This window comes from Schistocerca serialis, chromosome 4 (assembly GCF_023864345.2).
Source record: "Schistocerca serialis cubense isolate TAMUIC-IGC-003099 chromosome 4, iqSchSeri2.2, whole genome shotgun sequence".
NCBI classification, from domain to species: Eukaryota; Metazoa; Arthropoda; class Insecta; order Orthoptera; family Acrididae; genus Schistocerca; species Schistocerca serialis.
This window is the reverse complement of record NC_064641.1, coordinates 886233404-886246322: the sequence shown is the minus strand read 5'-3', so window position 1 is coordinate 886246322 and position 12919 is coordinate 886233404. Positions and strand designations below refer to the sequence as shown.

Sequence of the window (12919 nt, the reverse complement as noted above, 5' to 3'; positions counted from 1 at the left end):
TAGGGGACTAATGACCTCAGCAGTTGAGTCCCATAGTGCTCAGAGCCATTTTCAAGACATCGGAAATACAGCCTATACATAACAGCAAATGAAACAATATTTACAAAGGAAAAATGGAACCTGTTTACCTTATCCATAAGATGTTTGTTATGTAACTAATAATGTCATAAACAACAATACTTGTTTCCTTCATTAGAGCTGACTTTTTCACTTTAAATGAAAACTAATTAAAATTCCTTCATAAAGCCTGTTTTAGTATTATACAGATAGGTCTGAGTTCTGTTCTGTTATTGTAAAACAAATAATTTATTGTGCTTGTTTGACACTAACACCCAGCTGTTCACCTGTGAACTCTGTTGCCATGAAGAATCACAAATCATGTTTCAGTTTCATATAGCTTCTGAAAGCTGAAGTGGAAAAAAAGTCCACAACCTCATAGAACATTTGCAATTTGCTACGGAAATGAAGCACAATAATGACATAAAAATAAAAAAGATAAATTTACACAAAATCCAGTACTATGAGATGAGTGAGTGCGAGGAAAGTAGGTTAATTTCCAGTGTTAGCAGACAATGGCACCGTCAAAACTTTCTGCCCGAGAAACGTTGACATGCTGTGATGCTCCATTGACAACCTGTGCGAATGCCGCTATTTGAAATGCAGTGTGGAATGTTTTGCCATAAAGGCCAGTGCGAATTGGTCGTATTGTACCAGTACAATAATTTACGTACATCTTCAAAGGATGAGATACCTTAAAGAAAAACATAGCGATTTTAAATTCATTATCCTTATTATAATTTTAATTCCAATCTCTATATTTTTTTATTACAGTTCCTAATTCAGTTTATAACTCACTTTATTTTTTGTTTCATTTTTACGTCGTTTTATCGATATTTTCACGTCTTTATAGTGATAATTTTCCACGTATTTTAAGTCATAAACATCTGTGCCCTGCAGTTACAGATTTTTTCTCATATTCATAAACTAAATGAATTCATGAATTCTAACTATGGTAGCCCCCTTCCCCCATTCCCCTACCAATCCGGTGAGGGCGCTACTGATGATAGATCTAATTATGATCCAGGACACATGAAAATAACTAACTTACTTATTTAACAAATGGGGGTTAAATCGCATTTATGAGAAGTGAAACACTTTAATTAATTTATTTATGGTATGCAATACATTAATTATGCTCGTCACGATTATTAAAAATATAGGTGGGGTTTTCAAGGCATGCATCATATTGTAGTACGCCTGAAAATGCGACACAGTGAAAAATGTATAATTTTTGGGGGGAGAGCTTACAGCAGTTTATCACTATTAATTTTGTATTCATTTTATCCTCGTCATGGATCATGTGATTTGATTGTAGAACATATTTGTCATTGGCGCCAATGAAGTCAGTTGGTGTTTTTAGTGAATGATGGTAGTTTTTGCCCTCTATTGTGATTAAAATAGTTATATAATACTTTTTGATATTCGCATAAGAAGTGGCATTAACGCAAGCAAGTAATTTAGACCGATTCTCCATCTTTCTTAAAAAAAACAAAAATAAAAATAAACAAAACGAAAGATGAATCATTAATCGATCCTACGTGCACTCGATTGTCGTGGTTTCATAGATTTTACTGAGAACCAAAGATGATTGCGGAGAATAAACTGGACAAAGTTCATGTGACTCTGCATATCTTTGACAGTTCGGCTTTTATGATACAATATTTTGTTGCTGGAGGATGACATATTCCGTGCGATAATGTAGTTTTTGGATACGTAATCTAGTCATTTAATCCAACTGATTTCCAGTTTTATATCTGGAGAGTTTCCATTTGCTTCCTGTGCCTTTTACTTCTGTTGTGGTACGTTGAGACAGTTCTGCTGATCAAATAATACACAAGCTAGAGACATGGGAGACACAGAAAGGGAACCGCTGATTCAGAAGGAGAGCAATTCAGCGTATGCAAGTACTGATGGTGGGTTTGTACAGCGTAAGTTGCATGTACTCTTCGCTAATAATGCAATGAAATTAGAACATAAAGATTTTGACGTTTGCATAGCGTATCACATGACCTTTGAACGAAACGTGATGTGTCATCAGTTGACAGCGCATAAAGTAAATATTTGCAGTTTGAAAGTTAATATATCTATGCTTATTTTATACCGAACGTTTTGGCTCGTCGATCTGTATTAAATGTTGCGTTTTCAACAGCCCAACATGCCACAGTTTCACCAATTGGACCTGATGAGTTGCCACCCCCGTATCAGGGTGGACAGGGTGCAGTGCCTATGGTTACATGCAGAGTTTGTCAAGCATTGATTGACATTTCTGGAAAAAGAGACCAACATGTAGTGAAGTGTATGCGCTGTCACGAGGCAACTGTAAGCATAAAACATTGTATATATAAAGTATTTTATTTTTACTGCTTGCTACTATTAATTAGTTTGTTGCCAACCCTATCAAATATCCAGTTCGAATAATGCTGCAGGAGTGTTAAATGTGTATCAATATTATTATTTTTTGGTGATTTGGGGTAGGCATTATTTGCCCAGAATCCACATAGTGTATATGTATATACTGCCTGTACAAATAATTCTGCTAGGTATAAAAGTGCTAGTTTTTTTTTTTTTTTAAAACATAACACAATAGGCAAATAAGATTACTGTAGGGTGTGTGCCATGGATTTCACTGTCCCACTTGCTCTGGAACTAGTTGATGAGGAACTATTTATTCCACTGCGTATCATTATTGATTAATTACAAATTAACAAGTCACAGCGCTAAATGTTTCTGTCCTATATTGTGGATACACTTGGAGCTTCTAATGCATTACAATTCTCTTATCTATGGTTGATCAGAGATTGTTACATTTCTCTCATACTCACCATTGCCATGTAGCACTTTGCCATTCCTTACATGATGAGTTCTCACATTCATAAAAACTATTTTGCCAAAGTATTGTGTATCAGATAAGTCCTATTAAGAACAGAAGCTTAAAATTAAATTTAGGCTCAAATGCTTAGTTAAATTGTACCATACACATTGCCTAAAACAAAATGACTAATTATCTTGGGCCAAAAATTTTACATGCATAACAGTTCTCCCGTGTGTTATACGCTGTATGTATAACCTAAAGAACAATGTCGTCTAATTTTCTCCCATGAACAAGAACTCTGTATTTGGCAGTACCCAACATGCAGTGGATTTCTATAACATGTAAATAAACCACCACAATGCTGAGAAATCTTATATTTTAAAAAAAAGAAAATAGGCAGGAAAAAATTGATGTTAATGAAATGACTGTTCATCTGGTAAACCAGTGGCTAAACAAACCTGACGTGGTCAGTATCAAGAACAGGCATATTTATTGTATTATTATATAACAGACAGTGCATGGTGAAACAAAATGTTTTAAAATGAGATTCAAGAAATTGCTGTAAATGTGTCCTTTCCTGTAGCTTCTCCAGTGGAGGCAAGATGTTATGTAACAGTCAGGTCTAATGCTGTACCCAGGTTAACACCCAAAAATCAGCACCCATTGTTTACTGATGCACTTTCCTTGTTTAAATCCAGGATACAAGCTAACTTATCAGCATCAAGTCCACATTAATTATAGTATGGAGACTTCATTTCTAAACTTGCATGGAAATGCTCCAGTTGTGTGTGTTCTGAGGAATTTAAAATTTGTAATAATTACAGAAATTTCAACAGTCAAAATATTTTTACCACATTACATGATCAAAAAGGCTGTAGGTAAAATTTTAGTAAGAGTAGTACAGCTGTACCTTTGTGTGTTCTACAGGCTTGATCTGAGAGCAGTCCACGTAGAAGTGAAGTGTTAGTTAAGCTCTGGCTTTTTTCCTTAATGATTTTCAATTGAGAATAACAATTTAGGCCTATGCACAGGTAATCCTATAAAGTTCCTTTAACGGGAGTATGGATCTTAGCAGCTATAATGAGGCTTTTCTTTCAAAATAATAGAAACAGATATTATTCCAAATACCATGTTAAGCTTTTATGTTTAATTTCCTTACATTTTCCATTTGTCAAAGAAGACAACATGGTGTCCTGAACAGTTAGTATTGTTAAACAAGTTTATTTGACTGTTATTCGCTTCCTCTGTCTGTTTTTCATGTGTTTGGTGAAAATGTCATGTACTCATGTATTTTAAAGCTGTTGGAGTAGAAACTTTTCCTTTTTTGTTTTTTCCATATTGTTCAACCTTACCACTTGTGGGTCATGACATGGCTTCAGCAAGACCACTGGCATGTTTAGGTTTATCATTTAATACTCGTCTTATATGACGTCCAGACACTGAAGTGTTTCATGTCATTATTATATACTTGTGAGAACTCCATCATTTACAAGTCAGTGGCAGTGAACTGTATGATACATATGCACAACAACAGAGGTAGACTGGATTTTTTTCTCCATTAGAAGTATGGTATCACAGTAAGAAATGAACTTCTTGCACAGACTAGACATATTGCACTATGCAAACACAGTGACCATCCCGTAAAATTTATTGTGTATTTAAGTCTCAGGTCACTCAAACAGTATTGACTTATTACAAAGTTATCATCACACAGTCTGTTTAAAAAAGGGGGGAGGGAAAGAGTATAGCAAAATGCTAGGAAACTGTCAGATCAACTGAACTATTATACACAACTATATTATTAATGTATTTAGAAAGCATGCACAGTTCACTATAGAAGTTGCTTTATTTCTAATTTAGTATTCTAATATTGTAGCATCCCCCTTCCTTTTATACAGATCATCAGGTGATAACTTGGTAAGAAGTTGAAATCTCTAAGGATACTGTTTAAGTGACTTGCAGCTCCAATATACATGGTAATTTAAAAAAGTAAAAGTCCTGTCACTCCAGGCAAATTATATGACAGTTGTTTCAGACGGTCATAGTAGATTTTCTGCACTTTTCTTGTCCCATTGATCTGGCACTGTTTCCAATCATTCTGTTGAAGGACGTTAAACTCCTACCTGCCTACCGTGCTTACGTTAATCCACAGTGAAAGATAGTCTCTTAGGATACAGAAGAGCCCGTGAATTCATTAATGCTGTGTAACAGTTTTCATAAAATAGTCTTAAGTGCTCACTCTGTAAACCAGGATAGGCAGCAGTCTGTTCCAGTACAGAGTATAACAATGGTGCAGAGAAACAATACCGGAGAAGGAAAGTTGCTACACACCATATAGCAGAGATGCTGTGTCGTGATAGGCACAATAAAAAGATTCACACAATTAAAACTTGCGGCCATTAAGGCCTTTGTCAGCAGTAGACGCGCGCGCACACACACACACACACACACACACACACACACACACACACAAAACTTGCAGAGACCTGAGACCACACTGCGAACTGCAGCACCAGTGCATGATGGGAGTGGTGACAGGGTGGGGGTAAGGAGGAGGCTGGGGTGGGGAGGGGAAGGGACAGTATGGTGGGAGTGGTGGACAGTCAAGTGTTGCAGTTTAGATAGAGGGCAGGAGAAAAGGTGCAGAGGGGGGAGGGGGTAAGTAGTGGAAAGGAAAGAAATAAAAGATATTAAAAGATTGGGTGTGGCAGTGAAACGACGGCTGTGTAGTGCTGGAATGGGAACAGGGAGGGGGCTGGATGGGCGAGGACAGTGACTAACGTAGGGTGAGGCCAGGAGGGTTACGGGAATGTAGGATGTATTGCAGAGAAAGTTCCCACCTGCGCAATTCAGAAAAGCTGGTGTTGGTGGGAAGGATCCATATGGCACAGGCTGTAAAGCAGCCATTAATATGAGGGATATCATGTTTGGCAGCGTGTTCAGCAACAGGGTGGTCCACTTGTTTCTTGGCCACAGTTTGTCGGTGGCCGTTCATGCGGACAGACAGCTTGTTGGTTGTCATGCCTACATAGAGTGCAACACAGAGGTTGCAGCTTAGCTTGTAAATCACATGACTGGCTTCACAGGTAGCCCTGCCTTTGATGGGATAGGTGATGTTAGTGACCGGACTGGAGTAGGTGGTGGTAGGAGGATGTATAGGACAGGTCTTGCATCTAGGTCTATTACAGGGGTATGAGCCATGAGGTAAGGGATTGGGAGCAACGGTTGTGTAAGGATGGACGAGTATATTGTGTAGGTTCGGTGGACGGTAGAATACCATGGTAGGAGGGGTGGGAAGGATAGTGGGCAGGACATTTCTCATCTCAGTGCATGACGAGAGGTAATCGAAACCCTGGCAGAGAATGTAATTCAGTTGCTCCAGTCCTGGATGGTACTGAGTTACGAGGGGAATGCTCCTCTGTGGCCGGACTTTGGGACTCTGGGAGGTGGTGGGAGACTGGAAAGATAAGGCACGGTAGATTTGTTTTTGTGCAAGGATGGGAGGATAATAGTCAGTGAAGGCTTCAGTGAGACCCCTGGTATATTTTGAGAGGGACTGCTCGTCACTGCAGATGTGACGACCATGGGTGGCTAGGCTGTATGGAAGGGACTTCTTGGTATGGAATGGGTGGCAGCTGTCAAAGTGGAGGTATTGCTGGTGGTTATTAGGTTTGATATGGACGGAGGCACTGATGTAGCCATCTGAGGTGAAGGTCAACATCTAGGAAGGTGGCTTCTTGGGGTGGGTAGGATCAGGTGAAGCAAATGGGGGAGAAGTTGTTGAGGTTCTGGAGGAATGTGAATAAGGTGTCCTCACCTTCAATCCAGATAGCAAAGATGTCGTCAATGGATCTGAACCAGGTGAGGGGTTTAGGATTCTGGGTTTTTAGGAACGATTCCTCTACATGGCCCATGAATAGGTTAGCATAGGATGATGCAATGCAGGTGCCCATAGCTGTACCATGGATTTGTTTGTAGGTAATGCCCTCAAAGGAGAAGTAATTGTGGGTGAGGATATAGTTGGTCATGGAGACCAGGAAGGAGGTTGTTGGTTTGGAATCCATAGGGTAGTGTTAGACAGCAGTAAGGCCATGGGCATTAGGAATGTTAGTGTAGAGGGAGGTGGCATCAATAGTGACGAGCAGGGCACCATGTGGTAAAGAGACAGGAACAGTGGGGAGTTGGTCGAGAAATGGTTGGTATCTTTTATATAGGAGGATAGGTTCTGGGTAATAGGTTGAAGGTGTTGGTCTATGAGAGCAGAGATTCTCTCAGTGGGGGCACAGTAACAGGCCACAATGGGGCATCCTGGGTGGTTGGGTTTATGGACTTTAGGAAGCATGTAGAAGGTGGGAGTGCGGGGAGTGTTAGGGGTAAGTAGAGATGTACTCTGGGGAGAGGTTCTGGGATATAGGCGTAAGGATTTGAGTAGTGACTGGAGATCTTGCTGGATTACTGGAATGGGGTCACTGTGGCAAGGTTTGTAAGTGGAAGTATCTGACAGCTGACGGAGTCCTTCTGCCACGTAATCCTTGCGGTTCAAAACAACGGTGGTGGAGCCTTTGTCAGCAGTTGTTCTCCCATCTGGCACCTATAGTTCTGGTCTTGTTGCCCTGAGCTCCATGAAGGACATGGCCACGCAGACATGCAACCTCAAATTTGGCTGAGGTTGTGAAATCACCCATTGTCAAGGTAGCATCCCCGTCCCACTGTGCAACAAACTGTAACTCTCGCCTCAAGAGGCGAAGCCACAGAATACACAACCAGCAGGCAGGAAAGGACAGGAGGAGTACTCGCAAGAAGACATCCTCCGTCCCTCCAGCCAAACAACACCCAAGTCTTCCTCTAACCAGAAGGGCTCGAAAAAGTCCACTAAAGACAAACAGTCTTCTCCTTCTCCAACTCAAAGATCCTACTCGATGGTGTTGCCACGTGGTCCCTTAGCCCGGCTGGCCTCTGTCTCGCTGGTGTGCACCACCAATCGTTTTTTAGCGTTGGACTCCACAGATTGACCGCACAAGCATGCCGATGCTTCTGTGGACCCCATGTAGCAGGATCCACCTGCTTCTGTGCCGTATAGCAGCTACTCTACACCAGCTGTCACTCGGCGGCCGCTGAGCCCAACTCCCTGACTACCTATCTCATTGCTGTTGCAGTTCGCCTTTTCATTCCTTGCCTGACTTTTTTGCTCTGTACCATTTATGCCCCTCCATCATCCGCTGCCACCAGGGCAGACTTCCTTCAGCTTATTGGGCAGCTACCCCCCCCCCCCCCCCCCCTCCCCCAACCTCTGTTTCTGCTACTCGGTGACTTTAGTGTGCATCATCCCCTTTGGGGTTCTCCCAGGACCTATCAAGAGAGGTGCCCTCTTGGCTGACCTCCTTAACCAACTTACCTCTTCTGCCTTAACACTGGAGCCCCCACTTTCCTTTTTGACTCCTCGCACACCTATCCTTTTGCACTGCCCGGCTTGCCCATCGTCTTGAGTGGTCAGTTCTGTCTGATGCCTACTTGAGTGACCATTTCCCTGTGTGCTCTCTGTCTGCTGACTCCTACCCCATCTGCAAGCATGCCCAAATGGCAGCTTAGTAAGGTTGACTGGCAGCTTTACTCCTCCGTGGTAACCCTCAAAGAACAAGATTTCCCCAGTTGTGATGACCAGGTGGACTATCTCACAAATGTTATTCTTACTGCTGCAGAACATTCCGTTCCTTGCACTTCCTCTTTACCACATCGTGTCCCAGTTCCTTGGTGGACTGAGGCATGCCGCGACTCAATTCACGTGCGATGTGCTCTCCATGTTTTTAACCGCTGTCCTACACTGGAAAACTGCATTCATTATAAACAGATGCGTGCAAAGTGTCGTAGAGTTCTTCGGGATAGCAAAAGAGCTAGCTGGATTTCATTCACTAATTGTTTTAACAGTTCCACAGCTTCCTCTGTTGTGTGGGCCAACCCTCGACAGCTCTCTGGAACCAAGATACATTCCCCAATTTCCAGCCTGACAGTAGCTGACTATGTCATCGTGGACCCTATTGCGTTCTCCAACACCTTGGGTTGCCATTTTGTGGAGGTTCCGAGCTCTTCTCACCATCACCCTGCCTTCCTCCATCGGAAATGAGTGGAAGAGGCTCGGGTGATACCCTTCTCTTTTCAGAATCGTGAGTGCTACAATGCCGTCTTTACTATGAGGGAGCTAGATCATGCTCTCAGTTCATCCCAATCCTCCTCTCCAAGACCAGGCGCCATCCACATTCAGATGTTGCAGCACCTCTATCTTGCAGGCAAGCACTTTCTGCTTAATATGTTTAACCGCATCTGGACTGTGGGCACATTTCCTGGTCGCTGGCGTGAAGCCACTGTCATACCCTTGCCTAAACCCGGTAAGGACAAAAACATTCCTTTGAGCTACCACCCCATCTCTCTTACCAGCTGTGTTTGCGAGGTGATGGAACATATGTTTCATGCCCAGCTGTTGCGGTGGCTTGTCTCGCCATATACTAATGAATGCACAGTGTGGATTTAGAGTGCGGCGTTCTGCAGTTGACCATCTTGTTACTTTGTCCTCCCGTGTCGTGAATGGTTTCCTGCGGAAATCCCAGATTGTGCCCGTGTTTTTTGATTTGGAGAAGGCCTAGGACACCTGCTAGAGAACTGGTGTCCTCTGTGCTCTTTACACGTGGGGCTTGCATGGGTGCCTGCCCTGTTTTCTTCGAGCATTTTTACAAGACCGGGTTTTCAAGGTGCGTGTGGGGTCTGCCTTGTGGGACAACTTTATCCAGGAAAATGGTGTGCCTCAGCGTTCTGTCCTGAGCATCGTATGAATTTCTAGTGGCGCAAATGATTTCTCCCACCATCTCTCCATCTAGGGCCTGTTGCTCTTCCATTCATTGACACTAGGAAATTTATGGGGCTGCTGCTTGATAGGAAATTCTCTTGGTCCTCCTGTGTCTCTTACCTGGCAGCCTGCTGTATGCGGTCCCTCAATGTCCTACATGTCCTCAGTGCTACTTCCTGGAGTGCCGATCGAACCACCCTCCTCCATTTGTACCGGTCCGTTGGACGGAGGGCGTTTTTCTCAACTCGTTGGTAGGATAGCATTACCATCCCGGTTCTGAAACCTGGTGCAGATCCACTGGTGGTTGAGAGCTATCGCCCTATCAGCCTTACCAATGTTATGTGCAAACTCCTGGAACGGATGGTGAGTCGGCGGTTCATGTGGATCCTCGAAGCTCGGGGCCTCCTGGCCCAGCAACAGGGGGAACTTCCGTCAGGGCCGCTCTGCAATCGACAATTTAGTCTCGCTAGAGTCGGCTATTCGTGCAGCTTTTACTTGACAAGAACATCTAGTTGCTGTTTTCTTTGATCTTGGGAAGGCGTACGATACCACCTGGCGCCATCATATCCTTGCTACACTGCACGAATGGGGCTTATGGGGTCCACTTCCGATTTTTCTACGGAATTTTCTCTCCAGTCGCTCCTTTCAGATTAGAGTTGGCACTTATTTTAGCTCTGCTCATATTCAGAACGGTGTCCTGCAGGGCTCGGTTCTCAGTGTTCCCCTCTTTGTGGTGGCGATTAATGGTCTTGCGGCTGCGGTGGGCTCATCGGTCTGTTCCTCTCTATATGCCGATGACTTTTGTCCTTATTACAGTTCCCCAAGCATCAGTGTCGCTGAACGGCGGCTGCAGGGAGCTATCCGTAAGGCACATTTTTGGGCATCCACTCATGGTTTTCAGTTCTCAGCCTGTAAGACCCGAGTGATGCATTTCTGTCGTCGTTGAACGTCCACCTTCATCCAGAGCTCTACCTTGCCAATGAACTCCTTTGTATTGAGGAGACGCATCACTTTCTTGGCATGCTGTTTGATGCTCAGCTCACTCGGACACGTCATCTTCGCGAGCTTAAACGATGGTGCTGGCGGCACCTCAACATCCTGCGCTGCCTCAGCCGCACCGTTTGGGGGGCTGCTCGAACAACCCTCCTACAGCTCTATAAGGCCTTAGTCCAATCCCATCTCGACTACGGGAGCATGGCATATGACTCAGCCGCACCTTCAACATTGCAGATCCTCGACTCGATTTTCCATTATGGCGTCAGACTGGCGGCAGGTGCCTTCCGCACTAGTCCGATTTGTAGCCTTCTTGTAGAAGCTGGAATCCCTCCCCTATGATTCCGTCAACAATAGTTGCTTGCGTCATACATCGCCCTCGTCCAAGCCTCGCCCGACCACCCAAACTGCAGGCTCCTCTTTCCATCTTGTGCACTCCCCTCCCCACGATGGCAGCCTAGGTCGGGTCTCTCAATCGCGGTCTGCGTTCGTTCCCTTCTCTCGTCACTCGAGTCCTTTCCCCTTCCTCCATCCTTTGGGCCCTCTTCTTCTACCCCTCCTTGGTCCCTCCCTTGCTTGCAGCTTTGTTTGGATTTGTCCTGCGACTCCAAGTCCTCCATTCCACCTGCCATTCTTTGTCAACAATTCCTGGCTCTTCTTGCCTCGTTTTGCGATGCAGATGTAGCCTACACCGATGGTTCTGTGGTCGATGGATGCACTGGGTTTGCTTTCATCCACAGCGACTACGTTGAGCAGCATTCCCTGCCTTGTGGGAGCAATGTTTTCACTGCGGAGCTGGTTGCTCTTTATCATGCACTCGCTCACCTTTCCTCCTGCCCTGGGGAGTCATTTGTCATATGCAGTGACTCTCTGAGTGGATTGCAAGCACTCGACCAGTGTTTTTCTGGGGACCCTTTGGTGTGCGGTATTCAAGATGCTGTTTTTGCTCTCGCCGAGTGTGGTCATTCAGCGACATTTGTGTGGACCCCGGGCCACATCGGCATTCCAGGAAACTGAACGTGTCGATCGGTTGGCCAAGCAGGCCACCACTTCGCCACCCCTGGAGCTTGGTCTCATGGAAAGAGACCTCCGGTCAACCCTACATTGCAAGGTCCACGATGTCTGGAGCTCTGAATGGTCTGTCTTGAACATGCCAAAAAAGCTCTGCAAGGTAAAGTCGTCCACGGCCGTATGGAACTTATCCTTGAGGAGAACGCGTAGGGACTCAGTTTTTCTCTGCCGTCTCCGAATTGGACATACGCGGTTGACCCACAGCTATCTCCTTCGCCGTGAGAACCCGCCCAAGTGTTGCTGTGATGCAGGACTGACAGTGGTCGTCTGATGGACTGCCCCCTTTTAGCCCCCTTGCAGCAGTCCTTTAATTTACCAGCTGCCCTTCCTTTAATTCTAGGTGACGATGCCTCTATAGCTGACTCAGTTTTACGTTTTATCCGTGCAGCTGGGTTTTATCACTCACTCCAGCGACTTTTAATTGTGACGTGGATACCAAAATAGTGTCTTTTATGGCGACAAGTTGTGTTGGGACCTCTATCTGCGCTTTCCAGCTGGAGGTTCTTCGTTTGTAGTTGAGTGGTTGACCTTTTACCTGATCCATCAACTACTGTAGTCTGTTTTACTCTAGTCAACTATTTGCTCTGCTCCTTTTAAGTGTCCTCTATTTTGTATTATTGTGGTGGTCATTTTAGTTCTGTACCCCTTGGTGTTCCCTCCCTCTGGGTGCAGAGGTTACGCTTTGACTGTATAGGCCTTTTACAAGTATGTCTGTTTGGAACAGGGGACTGATGACCTCGATGTTTAGCCCCCATCAAACCCCAAAACCAACCAACCAACCTTGTCCATTGGAAACTCGACTATGGCTGCTTTGTTTATGCATCTGTATGCCTATCCCTTTTAAGCAGTCTCAACACTCTCCATCATAATGGCATCCGTTTGGCCACAGGCACCTTATACACCAGCCCGGTTGAGAGTCTGTATGCTGAAGCTGCTGAACTACCACTGTCCTACTGCCGTGACTTTCTCCTCAGCAGGTATGCATACCGTTTGTCTGCCATGTGTGGCCACCCCTACTATGCCGCCTCCTTTGATGATTCCTTTGATCGCTGGTATGGGGCTCGTCCCTCTTCTGCTACCTCCTGGAGTCCACTTTCGCCACTTGCTACGTTGGCTTAACTTCATGCTACCTGCAACCTTTCCAG

The 12919-nt window shown here is 44.5% G+C and overlaps 1 protein-coding gene across 2 annotated transcripts in view; it reads left to right on the top strand.

The window, feature by feature from the left end:
- Positions 1 to 1669: 1669 nt before the first annotated feature.
- Positions 1670 to 12919, top strand: part of LOC126473554 (type 1 phosphatidylinositol 4,5-bisphosphate 4-phosphatase) — a 46731-nt gene continuing 35481 nt past the window's right edge. The window contains exons 1-2 of one of the 2 annotated variants that reach the window (XM_050100685.1): positions 1670 to 1973; positions 2210 to 2379. In XM_050100685.1, the coding sequence (XP_049956642.1) occupies positions 1907 to 1973; positions 2210 to 2379 (237 nt within the window). In that variant the 5' untranslated portion in view covers positions 1670 to 1906. Of the gene's footprint in view, positions 1989 to 2209; positions 2380 to 12919 lie in introns of both variants that reach the window. The other variant, XM_050100684.1, reaches the window with a different exon arrangement.